Source organism: Tenrec ecaudatus, chromosome 18 (assembly GCF_050624435.1).
Source record: "Tenrec ecaudatus isolate mTenEca1 chromosome 18, mTenEca1.hap1, whole genome shotgun sequence".
NCBI classification, from domain to species: Eukaryota; Metazoa; Chordata; class Mammalia; order Afrosoricida; family Tenrecidae; genus Tenrec; species Tenrec ecaudatus.
The window spans coordinates 58,526,706-58,549,174 of record NC_134547.1 but is presented as its reverse complement, the minus strand read 5'-3'; the positions used below and the strand labels follow the sequence as shown (position 1 = coordinate 58,549,174).

Here is a 22,469-nt window from a genome sequence, read left to right as displayed (position 1 = left end):
TATAGCTTCAGCAGCTGTTGCCTTCCTGTTCCACCAACAAGCATTACAGAGTTAGGGGAGAAGTGGGCAGGTGAGGCATGGGAGAGACAATGGGGCAAGGCAGCTCTTGGTGCTCAGCCAACTCTTAAACTAAGTAAAACAATCTCAACTGTTAAGAAAATTTTGTGGTTTTATTGTATAATGAGGCATTGAAACATCTGAACAAATCAGTATCTGGGCGGTGAGGCGGCTGCTTTCTCCGTCACTTCTTTGGGTTACTAGAGCAACTTGTCAGTAGATTTTTAAAAAAAGAAAAAAAAAGGGACAACCTTTTGCATTACTTAAGTCTTTCCAAGGCATGCGCTGGTACAACACAAACTTCTGTCAGATGCAACTATCTAGTGTCCAAACATCATGCACAGCACCTGGGGGGCAGCAGCGCACTGCGCCCCTCCCACTGCGGCCTGGCTGGTGGATGATGTTTGGAGCATCTGGCGGAGTGTGAATAGTATCGGGAGGAGGAGGAGGGAGGAGGAAACAGCGTGAGTGCCTGGCTGGGATGAGGTCAGCCGAAGTTGTGCAGAGCCAGCCTGAACATGTCGTTGGTGCACACCCAGGCATCGTTGATGTTCTTTAGGAGGAACATCTGGTGAAAGCCCATGATGGGGTCTTCGTCGGCCTGTGGGGAGAGGAAATGGGAAGCTCAGTGAGGGGACCTCAGAGTGGGGACCAGGCCTGACTGTCCTGAGCATAAAAACCACAGCCAAGGAAGACTGGCAATGAATCGACAAAGGCCTGACCCATGACACTGGGGTCAGGAGAGGCCACCCTCAGTGTCCTGTCCTTCAATGGCACGAGTTGCAGTGAGCTCAGCAGCACAGCAGACACACCGTCCGGCATGGGCACCAGGGACCGCCACTGGAAAGAACCCGGAGTGCTTGCTGCATTAACAAATGAGGGAGCTTCAAAAAGTTCAGAGAAAAATCCCACTTCCCCACAAGCCTTTTGAAGGTCCCTAATAAAGCGTATTAAAACCTAAGTGAGACTATCTGCCAGTCCCATCCAAATTGTTCTGAACGATGCTGACTGGGGCCAGAAATAAGTCTCTGAGAAAATTCCAAACTCTCAATGGGACCAGAGCTCTACAGGGATTTACCCACCCACTGACCTTAAAAAAAAAGCATAACCATCAGCTGATTTGTTTCCCATCATGTAACGTATGTATAACATTTACGATGAAAGATTAAAAGAGAGACACTGGGGGGAGTGGGGAGGGGGAAAAAAAAGAGGACCTGATGCCAAGGGCTTAAGTGGAGAGCAAATGCTTTGAAAATGATGAGGGCAATGAATGTACAGATGTGCTTTACACAATTGATGTATGTATGGATTGTGATAAGAGTTGTATGAGCCCCTAATAAAACTGTTAAATAAATAAATAAGCAAAACTCTAAATAAGCAAATAAATAAAAATAAAAGCGAGACACTTCTAGCCAGACTGTAGAAACCCAGGAGAGACTCAGCTGAGGTGCCGGTCTGGCTGACCAGCCTGGTGTCTAACGTCATCTGCTGTTCTGGGAATTACCAGCAAGAAGGAAGCAAACCCATCTTCTTTTGGGAGGCTCTCAGTTGAAGCACCTGAAACTAGCGGGGAAGGCATGAGCACACTCTTTTCAGACTCTGCCAGGCTAAGTGGGCACTGAGTTCCCTGGAAAGGTCAGGCAGGAAGATCCCTTGGCGACCACTACAGAGGCTTAGCAGCACTGCTTTGGGAGAAGTCATGTGGGCTTGTTATGCTTAGTTCACGATGATACGCGGGCCTGGATGAGTGGGTCTTGCAAGGGGAAGTCAATAGGTCCTGCTGTGAGAAAGAGGAGCCTGGAGCTTTTTGGAAACGAGAAGCTGGCCTTGGGTGCCTAGGTGAGCTTGTGGCCAAAGAGCCCCAGTTCCAAGTCCTTATGTGTCAGCCAGGCCCCCACAAAGGGACTGCAGGCCCGCCTATACTTCATGGCATAGGTCCTGGCCCACCTTCTTTTCCAAATGGCTTAGGCCACCGTACTGTTAAGAAGCCACTACCCATGCTAGACTATCTAACACTTGCAATGTAACTAGTTCAACCGGAGAGTAGACTATCTTTTCAGTTCATGCAATTTAAACATGTGGCCAGTGGCTGCTGCATTGGACCACATAGCTTTAGAGTCACTTTGTCCAGGTGACCTTGACAAGCAGACCATGCCCACAGGGCTCTTTTCTGCCTGTCAGCTCCTCCCCAGCAGAGCTGTTACCTTCAGCTGGCCCACAACCATGCTGAGGATGCAGCTATCTGGCGTGGGCTGATGGTCCTGCGATGTGATGCTGTGCTGGATTTTCTGGAACGGAAGGCTCTGCAAGACAAAGAATGGGCAGACGCTCAGTGGGGGCCACAGGGGCGGGCGGGCAGGCAGCCCACACTCAGTCCAGAGTCTGACTTACAGACAACTTCTCCACAATGGCAGCTTTCCCCTGGAACTGCTGTCCTTCCCACGTAAGGCATGACGCGTCAATCTGAGAGAAGAAAAACAAGCACCAGAAACCCCAGGGTCAGGGCGCACCAGAGACCCGGAGGAGTGCCTCTGAGGGCCCTGGCCATGGCTCTGAACGGGGTTTTGTGTGAGAAGTGCATCAGGACTTCCATTTCCCATGTGAAACCTGGTCCCCACTTCTTCCAGGACACTCACTGCCCCATGGGCCCAGGCTCAGTCAAAAGCCTGTTTAACAGAACACCTCTGTGATAAGTTCAATCCCCAGTCTTCATTCAAGGACTCATGACTTGGATATCCTGATTGGCCCCTTGTGGCTCAGCTAGAAGCCACCCGGATGCTTTCTCAGCACTGGTCCCAGTGTCTACCAACAGACACAACTCTCTGCCTGCCTTGTTCATCAGTCCCTCCAGGGCCCTGGCTGTGCTGTAAGGCCTTTCAGGTCAGGGACAGAGGGCAGGCTGACAGGCGCATGCATTGGCCCAGCCCTTCCCCTGCAAGTCCCCTCTCCCACAGCCTACAGTGCAGAACTGAACAGTGTCTCTGATACTTACCAGCAGGCCAGCCACATATTTCTCTGAGTCTCAGGATCCTAACAGTCAGAGGGCAACATGCTGAGGATTTTTTAAAAATCGTTTTATTGGGGGCTTGTACAACTCGTATTCACAATCCATACATGCATCCATGTGTCAAGCACATCTGTACATTTGTTACCATCATTTTCAAAACAATTTCTTTCTACTTGAGGCTTTTCTATCATCTCATTTTTTTCCCTCCCTCCCTTCTAAAGCCTTGATAATTTATAAATTATATGTTTTCATGTCTTACACTGCTGGATGTCTCCCTTCACCCACTTTTCTGTTGTCTGCCCTCCCTAGATCACTGTGATCGGTTTCCCCTTAATACCCCTACCTTCCCCTTACTCTCCTGGTATCGCTTCTCTCATTATTGGTCCTGAGGGGTTTATCTGTCCTGGATTCCCTGTTTCCAGCTCTTATCTGTACCTGTGTACATGCTCTTGTCTAGCCAGATTTGTAGAGTAGAATTGGGGTCATGATAGTGGGAGGAGGAAGCACTGAAGAACAAGAGGAAAGTTGTATGTTTCATCAGTGCTATACTGCACACTGACTGGCTCATCTCTTCCTTGTGACCCTTCTGCAAGGGGATGTCCAATTGTCTGCAAATGGGCTTTGAGTCTTCACACCATACTCCCCGCTCACTCATAATAATGATATGATTTTTTTTGTTTGGGGTCTTTGATGCCTGATCCCATAGACACCTTGTGATCGCACAGGCTGGTGTGATTCTTCCATGTGGGCTTTGCTGCTTCTCAGCTAGATGGCCATTTGTTTGTCCTCAAGCCATACTGGGGATTTTTATGGAAACGATGCCCAGAGAGCACAGTTTGAGGGATTCATCAGTTCTGAGGAGTAAGGAGGCACCTAACAGTGCGCTCTTGGGATCAAACTGACAACAGAAACTCAAAGGAGTACATGGGAACCTCAGCAAGCAGTGAGCTCCTATTAGTGAGGGCCAAACCCCTCAGAGAAGGGCGGCACAGCAGAACTGAAGTCACGAATTACACACGTAGAAACTATCAAGGTGGTGTATGTTTATAAGGGTGGCGGGGGGGGGCGGAAGGAAAGGAGGACAGTATGGGGCAGACATGCTAGAACCCCCGAGATCAGTTCCAATTTCTTTGTTGTTCTCTATCTAGTAAAAGCCTTGGGATGGGTTCCCTATTGGGCTGTAAACCACAAGGTCAATAGTCTGAACCCACCAGCCACTCCTGTAAAGAAACCTAGAGGCAGTTCTCTCTGTCCTATAGGGTCTCTGAGTCAAACTGACTGCATGGCTGTGAGGCTGAAGACGATGATCAGATTCCACCTATGTGGACCTGGTCTCCACTGGAACCTGACTTCTGGGAGGGGTCACAGGTTTTGCCCACAGTCCAGTGAGGCTCTGAAGGCATGACTGGACAAATCACCATCTTCGGCAAATATGATAGGCAGCAGCCTGACCAATAACAGTTCTTGGCAGGGCCAAGCACAGGCAGCTCTGGGCGCACATGAACACCACAAAAAGGATGGCCCACAGCTTCCTGGGAGACACACCAGTCCCCTTCAGGTAAACCCAACTGGATCCCATAAGCCTGGAGTCTCCAAGAGAGCACAGCATTGTATTAGAATGCTCAAGGCTGCCGTCACCAGAAGGCCCCACAAGCTCTGGCGTGTGCCCACTGCTGCCCCAACTGAAATCAAGAGGCATATCCTGAATCATGGGCCCTGCCAGGGTCCCAGCCACATGGAACAAGATGGCTAGCTAGAACCCTCTACCCAGGGTCCCAGAACCCCGACTCTTCGTGGACATCTGGATGGACTAGCCCAACATCCCAATTACTGGGCCCCAGAGCGTGAGACTTACATAAATTGCACCCAGTTGGGTTCTGTCGTTATCAAATAACTGGTAGTAATGCTGAATGAAGCTGGATCCAATCTGTTCCCAAATCGGCTTGTCTCCCATTCTGGGGCGTTGCCCGGCCTCGTGGAGACCTGTAGGACCAGAGACCAGGAAAGGAGAGAGAGTGGGTACTCAGGGAGCAGAATGGAACCAGTGGCTGGCTCTTCACTGGCCCCCACCTTCCCCAATCCCTCCTTTGCTGAGCCAACTCTCCCAGGGTACACTGTGAGGTCCTGGGGAACTGGTGAGAAACCCGTTCCAACCAACCCCGTGCTGGGAACCTGGGCCAGACTCAGCCCCTCCTTTGAGGAACTCCTGGTGGCCTGGGCGGAGGAATGCTAGGCTAGGGAGCACTCCAGACACAGGGCAGGTGCTGAGGGACAAGTTGACTGCTAGGGCTAAGAGCGGGCAGGGCAGGCCCTTCCACACCCACTAAGGCAGTGGTTCTCAGCCTTCCTCATGCTGCAACCCTTTCATACAGTTCCTCATGTTGTGGTGACCCCCCCCCCAAACCATAGCTATTTTCGTTGCTACTTCATACTTCTTAACTGTCATTTTGCTACTGTTATGAATCTGGCGACCCCCGTGCAGGACTGACAGATTGAGAACCACTGCACTAAGGGGAAAGGCTGAGAACCCCTACAACCATCTCCTCTCAGCGACCTGGGAGGTCACAGGTCACTTTGTGGACCAGAGCAGTTGGCATGGGGTATTCTGTAGCTTTCAGGGTCCGGTTTTTCCTCCTGCTGCCTGCCCTCAGCACCCAGCACCAACCCCACTGGCCCAGGGAGGAGGGCCCTGTGAGAAGGGGAAGGAGCATTCCCCAAGCCCCACTTCCAGGGATGTAGGTCTCGAGGGGCGGTCTCCATTTACGTGGAGCCTGGGCCCTTCTGGGACATGGGGGACTCACCCACACCCCGGGAGCTAGGGCTGCCTTCGGGGCTTCAGGGGCTAAAGGGAAATGGGTGCAGCACGCTGCCATCTCCTCTCATCTTTGCCTCGCAGCTTGGCCTCTGTCCCAAGGGGCTGTCCCTTTTGGGTCACTGACTGAGACTGGTTCCCCAGGAGCTGGGTGGGAAATCCAAGTCCCAGATAAGGGCCACTCTGACTGCTCAGCTGCTCCCAGGCAGGGAGGCCACATCTCACTGCAGGATGCCACGCAGTCACCCGGTGTCCTGGAATCTTCTCTGGCTGTGGGGGAGCCATTCTCTCCACCCTGAGCATCTGGACAGAAATGGGGGTGGGCACGACCTGGCTGCTGACCATCCCCAGTGCGGGGACCTGCCGAGTGAACTTGCTGCTCTTCTCAGGGGCTTGGTCTCCACTGTAAGATGGGTGGCAACCGGGCTTCCAAAGCTTCATTGCAGGCGTCCGGCAAAGCCCTCAGCTCAATGCAGCGCAGCTCCTTTCCACCCTAGTTCCTGTGACCTCACTCAAGGCCAGAGGAGCCAGATGGGAGGGACAGGGGCTTATCTCCAGCTCGGCCTATCCCCAAACCTATGCCAACACTTCAGCCAATCAGAGTTTGAAAAAAATGAGCCCGCTTTATTTTTGGTCCCTTAGGAGTTAGTGGTACTAAAAATAGAAGCTTGGTGCGGATGACTAGGAAAAGTCCAGGGAAGCCTCGAACACGCAGGAGAGGAGGTGGCTAGGGTGGGCCCAGGCACAGGACAGGGTATGTCCCAGCACCCAGGTCCTGCACCCGGTCTCACTGCACTGCCTAAGTCACACACCTCTCTGCCCTTTCCACCCTTGGGACCCACTTGGCTTGGTGGACCATGCTGACTTCCTTGGTGAGCCCCTCACTCCAAGATGCCTTGACAGCCCCCAGAATACCAGGGCAGGAATCTGGGGCTGTCCCTCTCTGTGCCCTTGGTCTACAGCCTGGCTAGATGGCCCACCCGGTCGGTGGTCTAGAAGAGTTTGCTGATCAGAAGCAGCTGCCTCAGCAAACACCTGTGGCAGAAAGCTGGGTGGGAAGCGGAGCTGCAGACCAGCAAAGTGTCACCATGTGGTGGGATGGTGGGGCAGAGGAAGTGTGGGAGCGTTTTTTTCCTTTCTTAACGTTGCTCTTATTAGTGTGCGAACTTAATACAAAAACTATTTGGCAAGGAAGAAGGGTGGGGCAGGTAGGGCAAAGGAGGTTGAAGTGAGCTCTCCTGAGGGATAAGGCAGCCCAGGGCTCCCAGGAAGCGTGAGAAGGCACCTTTCAAACTCTGAGGACTAAGACCTTTGCTCTGCAGATGCCAGGAGCGGGCTCTGCCCAAGAACTGGAAGCCCTGTGGCCAGCACGTAGCTCGCAGAGGCCTGCACCACCTTCAAAAGCTTTATCACAGGCATTGCTCCGACAGGCAGGTGGTCAGGGCCCACTGCCATCCCACTTTACAGAAGAGCACACCGAGGCCTTGCCCCAAACTCGTCCAGTCCATCAGGCTGACAGTGCGTCCTTCCTCTGGCCAAGGCCAGTGCTTTCCTTCTGCAAGCTCTGGGCAGCCCTGAGCTTTTCTAAAACACAAAGCTGGCTACGGCCCTTCCCAAGAGCCCCCTCACCTTTAGGGTAAAGGCCAGATCCCCTGAGCACTGCAGGTGACCACCCACACCTATCCTCACCTCCTAGCCACTAGCTCTTCTTTCGTTCTACATCCTCCCACCAACAGCAGACCCCAGTGGCTGCATGCTCAGCAGGTTTTTGCAGTCAGTTGGAGGAATGCCTTTCCTCCCTCACCCGCCTGGTCAGTGCCAGCTCTTCTCAGGACCCACCAACTTGGGGTGCCATTCCCGACTCAAACAGTGACTCCCCAACACGACTCTGGGCTCTGCTTTCCTACAGGTGTCAAGCCCATCTTCCACTCCATTGTGGTTCTGTCCCCTGGACCCCACACAGGCAGGACAGAGACCTGAAATACTGACGGCTGTGGATTCCATCGTTGTGCCAGAGCCACCTCCCTATCCTGGCAGGGAGGCAGGGTCAGATACCCCCTCCCACCCCACATCAAACAGGGGAGGGTCCTGGCCAGAGGTGGCCTCACACCAGACTGGGGCTGACCTGCAGGACAGCTTCTCCCATTGCTCTTCCAAGAAGGCCACTGAGCACTTCCCCCAACAGTCCGACCTAGGCCGTAAGCCCCGGGGAAGCTGGCTCTATCAGCTCTCCAACTTCATCTCCGGCTACCTGCTCCCGACCTCTGCAGACACACCGGGCAGCTTCCTACTTCTGGAACACGCCAAGCCGATGTGCGTTCCAGTGCTTTCAACTCTTAATCTTCCTGCCCGGATCACCCTTCCCTGAGACCATCCTGTGTCCTGGCTCCTTGTCAGGGATGTGTCAAATGTGGCTTCCTCAGACACTTCCTGGCCACCAGTCTAAAGTAGCTGCCTTAGCCCATCATTCCACCGTCTTGTACGCCATTATGGCCCTTACCACACTGGGACAGACATCCCTAGGTATTTGAATATGAATGAAGGCAAGGGCCTTGCCCACTGGTCACCACTGCTCCGTCTTCAGAAAGTGCTGACTATGTCTGTGAATACGTAGAAGGCTGGGGGTGGGGGTGAGGGAGCAGCCCTTCTCCAGGAGTGAGTCCTGGGCAAGGTTAGCCCAATGGAAATGGTCGATTCCCTTCCACCCACACTTTTTGGCTAAATCACAGGAAAAAGCCTTTGTTGTCCATTAAGCCATGTATTTTTCTGAGGTGGTGTGGCAAGTGGAGCTAGGCCCTAAGCCTTTCTTTCATGCCCAAGGCCCTGGTCACCTGAGGGCCAATGGGGCTGAACCCGCCTCTAGTCTCCCTAGCACCTTCTGAGGTGGTCTCATTTGTAATTGCAGGGATGTCAGGGGAAATCAACCAAAGGGACCAAAGGCAGGATCCAGCTGTGAGGACTTAATGCCTGTTTGTTCCCAGGCTGACCACGGGCCAACAGCTAACAGCTGGGCAGGGTTCTGAGCAGCAGACAGCACAGCCCAGAGCTGATCTCCACCCAGGAAGGACAACCACTTGGCCCCACTGCCCTGAACTCTGTGGAGAAATCGGTCAGGTTCTGGTGCCTAGTGGGCTGGTGAGGGCAGATACCAAGGGCCCAGAGAACTCCAGCACGTGAAGTCACAGGCTGGCCCAGGAGCCAACTCACGAAGCCAGTATTCGGGTCTCTGTGCTCAGCATGCGCTCACTGCGAGTCATCTCCTTTTTCGGGGGTCCTCAGACAATTTCTAGAGTTCTCCTTCCAGACCAGTGGTTCTCAACCTTCCTAATGCCGTGACCCTTTAATACAGTTCCTCATGTTGTAGTGACCCCCCTCAACCATAAAATTATTTTCATTGCTTCTTCATCACTGTAATTTTGCTACTGTTACGAATCAGGCGACCCCCATGAAATGGTGGTTCAACCCCCAAAGGGGTTGCTACCCACAGGTTGAGAACCACTGTTCTAGACAGCCTAGACACATGAATGGAGTCTGAGTCCTAAGCCATGGACTTGCCTGTCAGATATGTATGGCTTGGGTTTGCCCTGTGGCCAGCAGCCACCACCTGGCCTGACCAACATTGCTACCAGACTGGGACAAGTAGGAGACTGAGGGGGCAAGCGTGGCATGGGGAGGTGGCAGGAGAGATCAACACCTGGGTGATGAAGAGACTTTCTAAGAACTTAAGAAAGAGCTGGTCTCAGAATGACCACAAACTGGCCTGCCCTGCATCAGCTGAGAGCCAAAGGGGAGCCTTGGAAAGCATACAGGTGGCAAGATCCAGCAGCAAGAAATGCGGAGTCCAAGCTGCCCTTTGTTCTCTGAAGCCAGTGAGTGCTACCCTTTGCTAGAGAGCGAGAGCGCATGCTCAGCAGAGCAGAGCCAGTCTGTGCAGGGCTGCCTATCTTTTCCCGCTCAGGCTCCCTTTGCGCCCAAGCATGGGCCAGCACAGCAAGCAACTCTTTGTTTGATTCTGAATTAATGTTTGATCGTTGCCGGATTTTTCTCAGTCGTGGGCCCCCACGTGGGGTAGAAACCCAGTACGACGTGTTGCTCTATCATAACCGAAAGCCTGCATCTACCGAGGCGAAAGCTGCCCACCCGTGGGACAGCGGCGCAGGAAGTGAGTCAATGAAGCCAGTCTAGCCACACGCGAAGGCAGTGGTTCTCAACCTGGGGGTCAAAGGGCCCTTTCACAGGGATTCACCCAATTCATAACAGTAGCGAAATGACAGTGATGAAGTGGTAATGAAAATAATGTTATGGTTGGGGGGTCACCACAACACGAGGAACTGTGTTAAAGGGTCGAGGTATTAGGAAGGTTGAGAACCACTGCTCTAAGGAGCCCTGGTGCTAGTGGATTACATGTTAGGCTGCTAACCTGAAGAGTCAGCAGTTTGAAACCATCAGCTGGCTCTGTGAGAGCAAGAGGAGGCCTTCTGCTCTGGTAAAACTTTACAGCTGAGAAAGCAAATGTTTTGAGAATGATGGCAACAAATGTACAAATGTGCTTGACACAATGGATGGATGTATGGCTTGTGATAAGAGCTGTAGGTGCCTCCAATTAAAAACAAACAATACAAATAAGGGACAGGAAACCCTAGGGGGATTGGTCACCTTGCCATCCTGGTGAGCATAATAAAGAGCAAATTCCAGAGCAGGAGGAGAACCTCACTACTACTAAGAGGAGGAGGCAGGAGTGGAGCCTGCCTTTGAATGTCAGCCCTGCCCGAAGAACCTCCTGGACCCAGGGGACAGAGCTTTACCTCCAGAGATGGCATGACACGGCAAGCAACTGCAGCAAAGCAACCTGAAGACTAGCCCAAGGCTGCACTGTGGGCTAGTCCAGGCAAGTGGCTCCAGTGGGCCTGGGGACCCACAGAACAAGGGAGCTAGCTGTGTGTCCTTAGCCAGGAGGCGAGTGGGCACTTACAGGAGAGCAGCACAAGAGCTTTGGAACACTTGCTGGAGGGGCTCAGAGGCTGAAGGAGAAACCGAGCATGGCTGAGGAGCTGTGCTGACTGACTCAGTGTATCCTGCGTCATTCCTGATCCTGAAGTATACCTGTCACTTCCCTAATAAACCACATAATCATGAGATGGTCTGAGTTCTATGGAATTAGTGAAGCCAGCAGAGTCTAGAGTGCCACTGGGGGGGGGGGGGGAATGGGGAAAGTTGGTGGGTGGAGGGAGGTATGTCTGGCTTTACCACATGGACATCCACCTCAGGCTGTAGATGCTGATAGTGAGTCTCCCACCCCTTTGATAGTTTGACTAGAAGGTGTGTCACTGGGGTGCTTTTATTTGCTTGTTTACAATGACTGTCCCTACAAAAGTCCTTGGAAACAGCAAGCTTTCCAGTGTCTGCCCTGTGCTAGAATACCTGCGACTTCAGAATCCCTTAGTTTTCAGTCAAGCAGCTCTCAGTTCTCCATCTCCAAGCAACAAAGAAAGGGTAAGGCACAGGGAGGGAGGGAAAGTCCTCAGCCTTAGTGGGCTAGCCAGGGAGAGTATCTCTGGGGCAGGTGCACAGGTGAACCCTGGCCCTGCGGTGTCCCTGTTTTCTGGCTACTAAAAGATCTCCCCAGCCACAGCTAGACCTGAGTGAATGTACTCGTGCTAATCCGTAGGGTGAGAAGGGGCTGGTGTAACACAGGCCTGGAGCCAGGATGACCACTACAATCCCATCACCTGGGCCTGGAAGGCACTGCAGGGATAATCCACATAGATTGCTACTCTGGGATCAGGTACTCTGCCCTGTGTGGTCAAAGTTGGGAAAGTAACCAGCTCAAATTAACCCCAAGCACACACACACCACCCTCAAAAGGACCATCAGGAGACCCAACTCATCGCTGGCCTACAGTCAGTCATCTCACTCAACTTTTAATATCCTGTAGAAAACTTTGGGGAACTATCTAATTCCCTTCCCCAACGGGCACAGCTTGTAGGTCCCCTACCCCTCTGTCCTGGAGGCCTCAAGGAGGATGGGCTGAACTGAACGAAACCTCCTTTGACGCCTGTCCCAACCTAATCCCCCAAGGTGCTCATCGGTCAAAGGAGCATCCAAGGAACTCCTTGGCCAGGTCGCTGGGCCTCCTTCCCTGGGGAGATGTCTTGGGGCTACTATGCCTACAGCAACTACTCAGTATTTCACTTAAGTGTGATGATGCAGGAGCCTCAAGGAGCCCTGGTGGCATAAGTGGGCAGCTAAGTGCAAGGTCCACAGGCTGGAACTCACTAGCCGCTCCAAAAGAAATGAGGCTGGCTGCTCCAGTGAAGATTTAGTTTCAGAAATCCAAAGGCTTAGTTCTACCCTGACCTATAGGTTTGCTATGAGTCAGAATCCACTTGATGACAGTAGGTTGGGTGGGGTTTGTTTTATGAGAAAGAACCTCAGCAGAAAGAGCACATCACAAACCCAGACTCCAGCTAGGACATTGAGAGGCCCCTACAAAGAAATGCTAGTGAGAATAGGGTCCCAGGGAAGTCAGCAGCTAGGCTCAACAGTCACAGTATCTGGAGAGATGATGACCTTGCTCAAGGGACTGTAGCTCTTCCTGTGCCCCCAAAGGAGGACACATCACTCTGAGAAGGCTGCCAGACACTGGAAGAGGAGAGTCAAGAGGAGAGAGCTAAGGGCTCCTAATACCAACATCATCCCTGTCTCTCGCACTGTATCACTGTATGAAAGGGCTTCAAAAAGAAAAATGGAATGAAAGACAATGGAATTTTCCCATAAGCTGTCTGATGTCCACTCCTGTCCCCTTTCCCCAGCACTAGGAAGGGACAAAATTCAATTTTTACCTCCAGCCTCAGCCCCAGAGCCAGAGATGGCCCAAAGAATGGCTGCTGAGCACAATAGATCACTGCCAAGACAAGGCTTTCAACACCACACGAATGTAGCTTTTGATATAAGGTGTCTTCCAATCCCCAAATTTTAGAATTCAGCCTGCCTCTCTGTCAAAGCCACCAAGAGAACCAGGCTGTGAGCCATTGGAGAACCCAGGAAGCTAGACACCTTGCTTGTCCTGCTGCTACCTGTGCAGCCACATCACAACTGCCCCATCCCAGGCTTCATTTTCCAAATCAGCTCTGCAGGAAGCCAGGGAACTGGAGAACCTCAAGGCTCTGTCTCTATCTCTGAGATCCAGAGGGCCTGTTACATTCCTGAAAGGTCAAGAAAGCCTGGGAGTCAGAATGCTAGAAAATGACAAGCTGACCTCGAGATATGTTACAGGAATGGTAGCTTTTTGACCCTGGGAAAAGGTGCCCAGTGATTCGGAGTGTGCAAACTAGATCACAGCCCCAAATATAGCTCACCTGGAACCTCTGTCCTAAAGAGAGGGTACTGAAACAACTGCCATTAGCACTACAAGACTCCACCTCATCTACCCTATCTATGCACGGTAAACCAGGTTTCTCTCCAGACTGCCGGATCAACCTGATTCCCTCGTTCTCCTGGGCCAGGCTATGAAACAGAAAACTGAGATCCGGAAAGGCAAGACCCGGTGAGGAGTTCTGGGCAGCATCCTTGAAAGCATGACTAGGCAGGGTTATCAAATGCAGCACACTTCTGGGGCTAGAACCCACTGACCAGGGGGAAAAAGTCCTGGGAATTCTCATGGCAGTCACACACAGAATTAGAGAAAACACAAAACAGGGATTAGTGATTTTTTGTTTCATGAATTCAACTCAGCCATTAGAGAGATCTGGTGTCCTGATCGCTGCTGTCATTTTAAAGCTGCAGTGGGTCAGAGGAATCGAGGCATGACACTCTATCCTCTTCTTCCCCAAGTCCTTCCTATCTTCTCTGGACTGGTCCCTGAACCTCGATGTCAGTCCTTGCCTGCCAGGAAAGTACCTCAGATCAAACACACCCATTTTCAAAAAACCCAAGGGGTTCTTGGAGCTACCATTAAGGACACATTCCCAAGGTCTTGCCTGTTCATCGATCTGACCGTTGGGAACTGAGATACAAGAAGATCCGACTGTGTACAGATTCCAGCCCTACTTCTGCCAGGCTTCAGAAGAGCCCTACAGACTTTATCTGGACCCCACCGCCCAGTCATGCTCCCAACTGCTAGGTCTCTCATCATTCAAACTGGACTCCTGGACACCAAACCCGGATTCTACCGCCCCCTCCCCTTCTAAGTCCCACCTTATCACTGCTAATCTTAGGTGTAGGTCTCTCTCCCTTCCCACCCCACCCCCAGTGGGCAAGTCTAAGAAGACACTGGGAGAAGCTCATGTGCTGGGACATCCATCAGGCCTCCAAGGCACACACATCCAATTTCACCTTCTTGGCTGCCTTCCTCCCTCTTTCCACTAAAAGGACCGGCCATCCCACCCACAGCTGGGGCCTGGTAACTGATGAAAATGGAGGGGGCTGGGCGTACCAGCGGGGCGCCCCCACGGCACCGGGCCCAGATTTTCTATAGCGGGCTAAGGGTAAAGCCCCACGTGGGGCCCTTCAGACCCAGATCCCGACTCTGCACCCCAAGAAAGAGTACCGATAGCATGGGTTCGAAGGAGGGGCCGGTGGGTTTCGTGCACGCCCCGAAGTGAGGAAGGCAAGGGAGTTTTCACCTACACTGTGGCCGGACTACGGTGGATAACCGGGTGAGGGTCCCAAGCCCGGGCAGCGCAGGCTGACGCCCTTACCCATGCTGACGCCGGAGCGAGCTGGGCGGCGCTGCCCATCCCCAGATCCTTCGCAGGCGGGTGGTAAAAAGAAAAAAAGAGGGCCAGAGTCGGCCGCTAGCCTGCCTGCAGAGACTTGGACACGCTGGGCCAGGTTAAACGGGGCGGGGCCCGGAGAGACCCCTCCGGGTGGTCGGGACCGAAGAAAAAGGCCCGGCCCGGGTGCAGACCGACACACCCGCGCGGCAGGCACGCGACTGCCCCGCGAGGCGCCTAGCGGGTTCTCCTCGCCTTCCCCCGGCCGCCGCTTCAGAGGACCGGCGGGAGGCGGAGCCGCGCGCGACACATGGCCGCGGCCCCGCGCGGTTTGGGGCCGCTGGGGGGGGAGGGGAGGGGCCGCCCGGGAACTCACAGCCGAGGCTCCGGACGGCGCAGAGCGGGGCTCCGCCGGCCCAGCCCCCAACCCGGAGCCCTGGCCCCGACACTCACCCAAGGGGCTGGCACGATGGCGGCAGCGGCGGCGGCGGCGGCAACCAGCGCGGTCTGCGACCGACTGTCCCTTCCCCCTTGCCTTCCCTCGCTCGCCCCGCTGCACTCTGGGAAACGCAGTCCTACCACGCTTCTTTCTGGTATCCGGTGCGCCGGCGGAAACTACAGTTCCCGTCGGGCGACGCGCGCAGGCCCACAGATGGCCCGCAGAGCGGGCCGTGAGGCTAACTCAGGGAAGGAGGCTGCCGGGGCGAGCCCCTGAGAATTGTGGTCTAGCGGAAGCCTCTGGAATACCAGAGGCTGGCGCCCGGCTCGGGTCATAGAGCAGTTGTTACTCGGCCCCAGCCAGCCCGGCCCCGCCCAGGCTGAGCGGCCGGTGGAGCTTGGCTCCGCCTCCATGGGGGAATCTCGGCCACTCCCCAGGCTAGCTCCGCTGCCCCTCCCTGGGCCTCGAGGCGATTTCCGTTCGCGAAACCCCCTCCCCTTTGTGGCTCTGCCCACCCCTGGCGGAACACCGGCTTTGCTGTCCCACTATTCCAGCGCCCTGCTCTGGGACCAGGCGGAGCCTGGGACTCCTTTCTGGGTTGAAGAGACACTCAAATACCTGCCCCCACCGTGGAGTGGGGCGCGGGGGTTGGTTGTAAAGAAAATCCCACTACTGCCTGTAGCCGCCCTTACTCTCACCTGGGTTTCCAAAATATTCTCCCGATTTTTTTTTTGCAGCAGTTAAGTTGAATTTTTATTACTGGAGATACCTGACTCACCTCACGTTCCCAGTGACTCGTGACAAAATTGTAAATAATGCCCCACCCCCCTTCTTGACCAAATTCATACTTTCTTTGGTTACTGGTGTAGTGTAGGGGGGGGGGGTATGGTATGTGGGTGGGGAATGAGACCTTGGCTAACCTAGGGACACAGATAAGGAAAATGATTTAACAAGATCTCTCCAGGCAATTCCAGGCCTTCTCACTAGGCCAGATCTATCAGTGTTCTGTTCTAGAAAGTTTTACGCATTTTCACTACCTCTCCATGGCTGGTAAGAGCAAGCCCAGGTTCTATGTAATAATGTCAGGTGTGTACTAACTTTGCTATGTTAACTATCATTGAGTCAATGAGGACGCATAGCGACCTTCTGTGGGTTTTTGAGAGACTGTTTACTGGAGTAGAAAGTTGTCGTTTTCCAGAATAATTAGTGCTTCTAATCACCCAGCTGAGAAAAGCTCTGCTTCATCCGGCCTTTGTTCCTTCCTCTTTGAGCTGTTTTCTCCTGGCAAAAGCCTAAAAAATGGGGCAGGTAACATCCAGATATCAGAAAGAGTCATGGCCAGAACCTGGCCCTAACGCTGTCCTCGGAGTGCTGTTGACATTCAAGACAGCGGAAGCAGAAGTCCCTCCAGCAAACAGGCGCTAAAGGAGACAAGCCCTAGTGAAGGAGAATCGTGACATCTGAGATTGGTCCAGTAGTGGAAGAGAGCTTCCCAGCTGCCCTGGAAAGACATTGCTGTGCTCCCACCACCTTGGGACCAGGCCGAGTCAACCCTGAGATCCAGCCCTTCTAACAGGGTGTTCCTCTCACTGCCCCCTGCAAAATAACCTATTCCTGCTCCCGTTCCCATCAGAGACTAGTTTCCCCATTCGACAAGACGGGCCATAGAAATGTTTAGAGCTGAATCTTACAGCCATAGAGCTAGTCTCCAGGTAAGTGGCCTTGCCCTGAGGTGCCACAAAGAAGAGAATTGTGTTTTAGAGCCCAGAATATATCCATGTATGCCAAATACCCAGAGTTAGGCTTTGAGCTAAATGATTTGGAGTGGGCACATAAAAGACACCTTCCCCACCAATATCCAATCAAAGGGGGTAGGCAGCAGCTAAGAAAAAGCGCTAAAGGGGCACAAATCCCAACTCCTGTTTCTTAATGCTCTTTGTAGCTCGAGCTCCACATTAAAGATGTCCCAAGGTCCAAACGAAAAGACTCCTTGTGCTATGAGCCATGGTTGGCTTCTACAGAAGTAACTGCATGCTCATGACAAATTCAGTGGTGGACCTACAAAAGCTTGAAGAGCAAGCAAAACCCAAACAATAGTGGCTGAGAATTCAAGACGGAATTCAAACCTCTTCAAGCCAGGACCTCTAAGACAAGCTGGAGAGTAGCTCTTCATGCTAAGGGCCTCTTTCTGGAGAAGACTGATCCCAGAAGCTTCTCCCATCTCAGGCAAGGCCAGCCTGGTCCTTCAGACACAAGGCTGAGTGAGACCTACCTAGTTCCTGATGGTTCAGACACAGAATCCTTCTAAAAAGAAAACCACAAACCCAAATAAAAACCTTACTTTCTGTTTAATTCTTTTTGCCAAACAAACACAGTGAAAACTTTAGTCTAATTGTACAGAAAATAGAATTTGTAACCAGTAGCAAACATAACAGGATAAACCTAAGTCCCTGGGGCAAGCTGACTCTCACAGATCCTCTCACAGACCACCTCCCATGGAGCAAGGGGAGGCCCTTGGAGGTTGCGAGGCACAATCTGCCAGTTCCCATCAAAATCACAGGCCACATCTGGGAAAGCAAAGCATGAAAATGAGGAGAACCGATGTCACTTGAATCTCTTATCACTACACACACAGTCTCTGATTGCTGGCCAACTTCAAGGTATTGTCTTTCCGAGCCCACAGTCCCTAGACATTCCACCTGCATCCTTAGGGGATAAGGTTCAAGTTCACTGGTTCTGAAGCATCTGCTTAACCACAATCCACAAAATAAACTGGGGGGAAAAGACCAAGTCCTAAGTGCTGGTGTCACCAATGCAGAGTCTGAGGCCCGTGGCCCTTGCTTCAAGAGGAAACAAGTACCGGTGCCAGGTCACACACCAGCAAGAGTCCAGCTGCCTTAAGTCTCCCTACTGCCAACCAGTACCCAAAGAGTATGGGGGAGTCCAACAGCAGCCCGAGGTCCCCCTGGGCTGGCAGTCCAGGAGTCCAGTAGGCCGCGGTGGGACCCCTTCACATTCCATGCTTCTTTCGAATGACAGCCATGGCCAGCAGCCGATCCTTCTCACGGAGTTCTTCTCGAAGCTTGGCCTCAGTGAGACGCAGGTGGCGGATGCTGCCCTTCATCTCCTTCATCTTCACCTCCATCAGCGCCAGGATGTCCCGTTGCTCGTTGAGCTTGCGCAGGAGCTCCTCTTCCGTGGTGCCTGATGACAACGAGTACGAGTGGTCAGAGCCGGTATCAGGGAAGCCCTCTTCCCCCACTACGACCAACTGCGGGCCCATAGGACATTCAGCTGCTTCGAGACCGGCAGTAGCAGCTTCCAGCTCTGACGCGGCTGCTGCTGCAGCGGCGCCCTCTGCAGATGCGAATTCCACTTGCACCGTCAGGTCGATGGGTTTCACGTCTTCTCCAGTGGGAGTGTTGGGATTCGGGGCTACGGATCCCGGTGCCTGGCTACTGTCTACAGCAGCCTGAAGGGTGAGGAGCACGGCCGCTGAAGCAGATACCAGATTCGGCTGCAGCTGGGCAGTCTGGGCGGTGGAGGCCGACGGCGCCGGTTGCTGCTGCTGCTGCTGCAGTTGTTGCTGCTGCTGCTGCTGCTGCTGTCTGCGGCGGGCGGCCGCTGCCCCCGCGGGTCTGCGCGCTACTTTGCGCTCATTGACACCGCGCAGCGGGAAGATGGTGGGGACGCGCACCGTGTAGGTCTTGCGGCCGCCTTGGAAGTGGACGCTGCAGAGACGGTGGCCCGTGGTGGGCTGGAAAGTGGAGAAGCACCCACTGACGCCGGCGCGGGACACGTTCTTGAGCCACAGGCGCCGCAGCTCTGCGTCCTTGGGGAACGTGTAGAAGTGCAGCGCCTTGTCCCGGTGCGAGTTGTTGTAGCAGCCCGGAACGCAGCACGTAAAGCCAGGCATGGCTGCGCCGCGCGGCCTGACCTGGCCCACCGGCCTCCCGCGCCCTTCGACGGCCCGGCCGGTCCGCCGCCGCCCGCCCCTCGACGGGCGGCGCCGCGCGAGGCCTCGAGCGGCCTCCCACTACTGCTGCCCGGTGCAGTCGGCTCGGCCCGGCGCCCCGCGCCCGGAATACGACTCCCGTCGTCCCGCGCCGCGCCGCCCGCCCGGCCGCCTGCCTGCGCTCCGGAGTCGGCCCCGGGGACGCCGCGAAGGACCGCCTGGGAAGGCGGACTACGCCCCCCACAATGCACCGCGCCAGAAGAAGCTCACTTCCGGAGCGGGGGCGAGCTTATTCCGGCCCCTTTTTAGGGAATCATGACGGCCCCCGTAGAGCAGCTTCTTGCCTTCACCCTGCTCGTACGCGGCGGACAAGAGAAGCGTATTCTATTGGGATACGGTTGCCTGGATTGCCCCTCACAAAGACCCGGAACCCTGACTTGGGCGGGGTGGAGTGGGTGGGGCCTCCTCAACAATGCGCAAGCGCCTTAGTCGTCTGCCGTGCAAACTACAAGTCCCATGGTGCTTCGCACTGAGCTCGGCCTCGCGACCTGGAGCGCCGCCTAATGGAAAGATCCGGTTGCTGCCGATCAGGACTCCTGTGTTTTCCTGCTAGCCTGGGGCGGTCCCCTAATCCCGCTGCTGGGCTCCAGGCTCTGGGCGTTCTAAAGGGCAAAACCCAGGCCTCCGAGTCTCTGAGAACCCTCCAATACGCCTCAGCATGCGTTGGGTCTTCACCCACTAAGCCACTACCTACATTGACAGACGTATTGACATAAACAAAGTCACCAAACAGGTGCCAACTGTTGGCAGGGCACCATGCAAGGAGTTGGAGACCCTTTAAAGGGCTAGACTTACCAGGTCCTTCAATTCTGGTACCAGGCTACCTGAAGTGCTTGGGCCCTTTCAGAGAATAGATAGAGATTTTATGCCAGCGACCAGTAACTATTGAAGATGCAGACTGGATTTGTATTGAAAGCAGACACCTACTCCCTCCCTGTAATTTTCTGAAGGGAAAATGTTTTAAAGAGCCCAAGAAGCCATACAGTCGTCCTGGGAAAAGATGTTTCCCTTTCTGTCATTTCTTCCCCCCTTCTCCTCATTTGCCCTTCCCATTTTCTCTCCTGATTACTGGCCACAGCTACAAAAATGAAGCATAAACCTGCTCCAACTCATAGTGACCCTACAGGACAAAGAACCGCTTCCTAGGCTTTCCAAGGCTGTAGTCAATCTTTACCGCAGCAGATCACGTTCTCTTGCTCCCATGAAGCCAACAACCTTGAGATTAGCAGCCCAATGCCTCACCCACAGCGCCACCAGGGTCCCTTATGAATTATAAAGAAGTGGATTTATAGTTTCTAATGATTTGATATACAAATAGATTAATGATGCCAACATATGTACAAATGTTTTATACAATTGATGTCTACATTGCTATAAGAGCTGTAAAAGCCCCAATAACATTATCTTTAAAAAATAAATAATAGATAAGGTAGAAAAGCTTGCAAAAAACAAACACTTCAACTATTCTTTTCCTAAATGTGTTGTTCTTGACTCGAAAAGAGACCCATGCTTCATATCCTTAAGAAAATATGAGACTGGGGGAAACTTTCTAGTCCCAGAATCCAAACATATTATTGCACTTCTATTTACAATGAATGTGATTCTTGCTTTATTTGTAAGGATTCCATTGATCCTTAACAGGCGTGTCTCATTCTTTCTGGTCTTCACAGTTGACTCGCGCATTTTGAACCCCTTTGTTAGGTTTTCGGGATGGCTTTCCCGGGTTTGGCTTCTCAGTGCTGAAAGAATTCATGTGGCAGAAGAATTTTTATAAGTCCAAGAAACTTTTATGAGGGTAAAGGAACTTTGGAGTAATACAGACTCAGATAGTACACTCTACCCCTGGAAAACATGCAAGGCCGACAGGGCCGGCTGGAGAGTTCGAGGCCGAAAATGGCTGCTTCTGAGGAGCGCAGAAAAACCATGTGGAAAATAGCCGGAAAGGAGAAGCCGCAAAACAAGCAGATAATCACAGAAACCAAGGAAAAAAAAACATAAAACAAAAAATCTTCCAGTTTCTGCCCTGTAATCCTTCCCACCCACACCTGGTGGGCGTGGTTGAGGGTATCGGCCATTTTTAGTGGCTGCGTTTAGGCGCATGCAGTATGACGTCATGTTGCGCCGGTGGCTTTAGTCTGCGCATGCCCTGCTTTGGGTCTTTCCCATAGGTGTCTAAAGTGTGCCTGATTCCTTTCAACCCCCTTTTTCTGTGTGACATGGCCGGCTAATTTTTGTTTGGCATAGGCATTCAGTGGAAATGACCCCCCTTTCCCCTAATCTTCCTGTCTGTCACCTTCAAATTTAGAAACGCGTTCTCTGGTGTCTGTAGCACACCATGAATGAAGCGCCTTTATTTTGCGTAAATTTTTATCCAAAGATATAAACCGAAATGCGAACTGTTTTATGGTTAAAACTTAAAAATATGTCCAGATGAGCATACTGTCTGTTTATTTACATTTTAATTGTCTTATATCTACGGATATGGGTGGGCGTCTAACTTTTTGAAAACTCACTTGGTGAGAGGCCAAATTGATATCTTTTGCATAGAGCATTAAAGAATAAGCACAAATAAAACTCTTCCTTGCAGTAAATCAGATCATATTCTAGTTTACACTTCATCCTGCACTAAACACCTATCTAAAGGACATTGCTTTCTCCCTATCCCCACCCTCTGTTTTGTCATTTCTGGCGAAAGGCCAAAATCTCCTGGATTTTGATCTTGCCTCCTTTACAATGTGTTCTTCAAAGGGCTGCCAAGGGATATCTGATTAAATCATAACCCTGTTTGAACCCTCCCGGACCTGCAAGACCCCACATAGTGTGGCTATTACCCATCTTTCCCATTCCTCCCTTACATCACCGTAGTGGGGTTTTTGTTTTTAAACAAGAAGTCAGTATAAAGTTTAATCTAGCATGTGAGCACGTAGAATAAAACTATGGCAAAGTCTTAAACACACATCTCAAACTGTTGTGAAAAGCCAACGTAATCTCCATATTATCCTGTCCACGGCTTAACTAACAAATAAGTAAAAACTGCCTAGTTTAGGTGGTTGATAGTGACCACAGAAATGTGCCTAAAAGTCCTCGCAAACTGAGGCAGAGAGCACACAGGCAAGAACGAAATGACAAGGAATGCTGGCATGCTTTACCTTGGAAATTCTCTTACTTTGAGATGCAGCCATCTCATTTTCATCTTTGCTTTATTTATTTTTAAATCGACACACTTCTGCCTCCAGTACCTGACCCTTGACACCTGATGTAGGAACAGAGGCGGCAAAAGCCAAGCGCCACGGGAGACTCAGAACCCAACTTCTAATTCAGTTGACACAAAAACTTAAGGTGAGGCGGACTGTGCGCTGGTGAAAAGTATAAAAGTAGGGACTCCAACATTAACAGACGTTTTGAGAGGCCGTATTCTTCTCCAC

The 22,469-nt window shown here is 52.6% G+C and overlaps 2 protein-coding genes across 4 annotated transcripts; both read right to left on the bottom strand.

The window, feature by feature from the left end:
- Positions 1–149: 149 nt before the first annotated feature.
- Positions 150–15,298, bottom strand: NUTF2 (nuclear transport factor 2). 3 transcript variants are annotated; one of them, XM_075537756.1, is made up of 5 exons: positions 15,044–15,298; positions 4,920–5,047; positions 2,449–2,520; positions 2,262–2,360; positions 150–658 (listed from the first exon to the last, which is right to left on the bottom strand). In XM_075537756.1, exons 2-5 carry the CDS (start codon positions 5,016–5,018, stop codon positions 545–547), a joined length of 384 nt encoding a protein of 127 aa, XP_075393871.1. In that variant the 5' UTR covers positions 5,019–5,047; positions 15,044–15,298; the 3' UTR covers positions 150–544. The 3 variants fall into 3 exon arrangements, with proteins under 3 accessions (XP_075393871.1, XP_075393870.1, XP_075393872.1); XM_075537755.1 differs by lacking the exon at positions 15,044–15,298 and adding an exon at positions 14,576–14,708; XM_075537757.1 differs by lacking the exon at positions 15,044–15,298 and adding an exon at positions 14,505–14,606.
- Positions 15,299–16,229: 931 nt separating this feature from the next.
- Positions 16,230–19,381, bottom strand: THAP11 (THAP domain containing 11). Its single transcript, XM_075537178.1, has one exon. The coding sequence runs from the start codon at positions 18,943–18,945 to the stop codon at positions 18,040–18,042; it is 906 nt and encodes a 301-aa protein (XP_075393293.1). The 5' UTR covers positions 18,946–19,381; the 3' UTR covers positions 16,230–18,039.
- Positions 19,382–22,469: the final 3,088 nt, after the last annotated feature.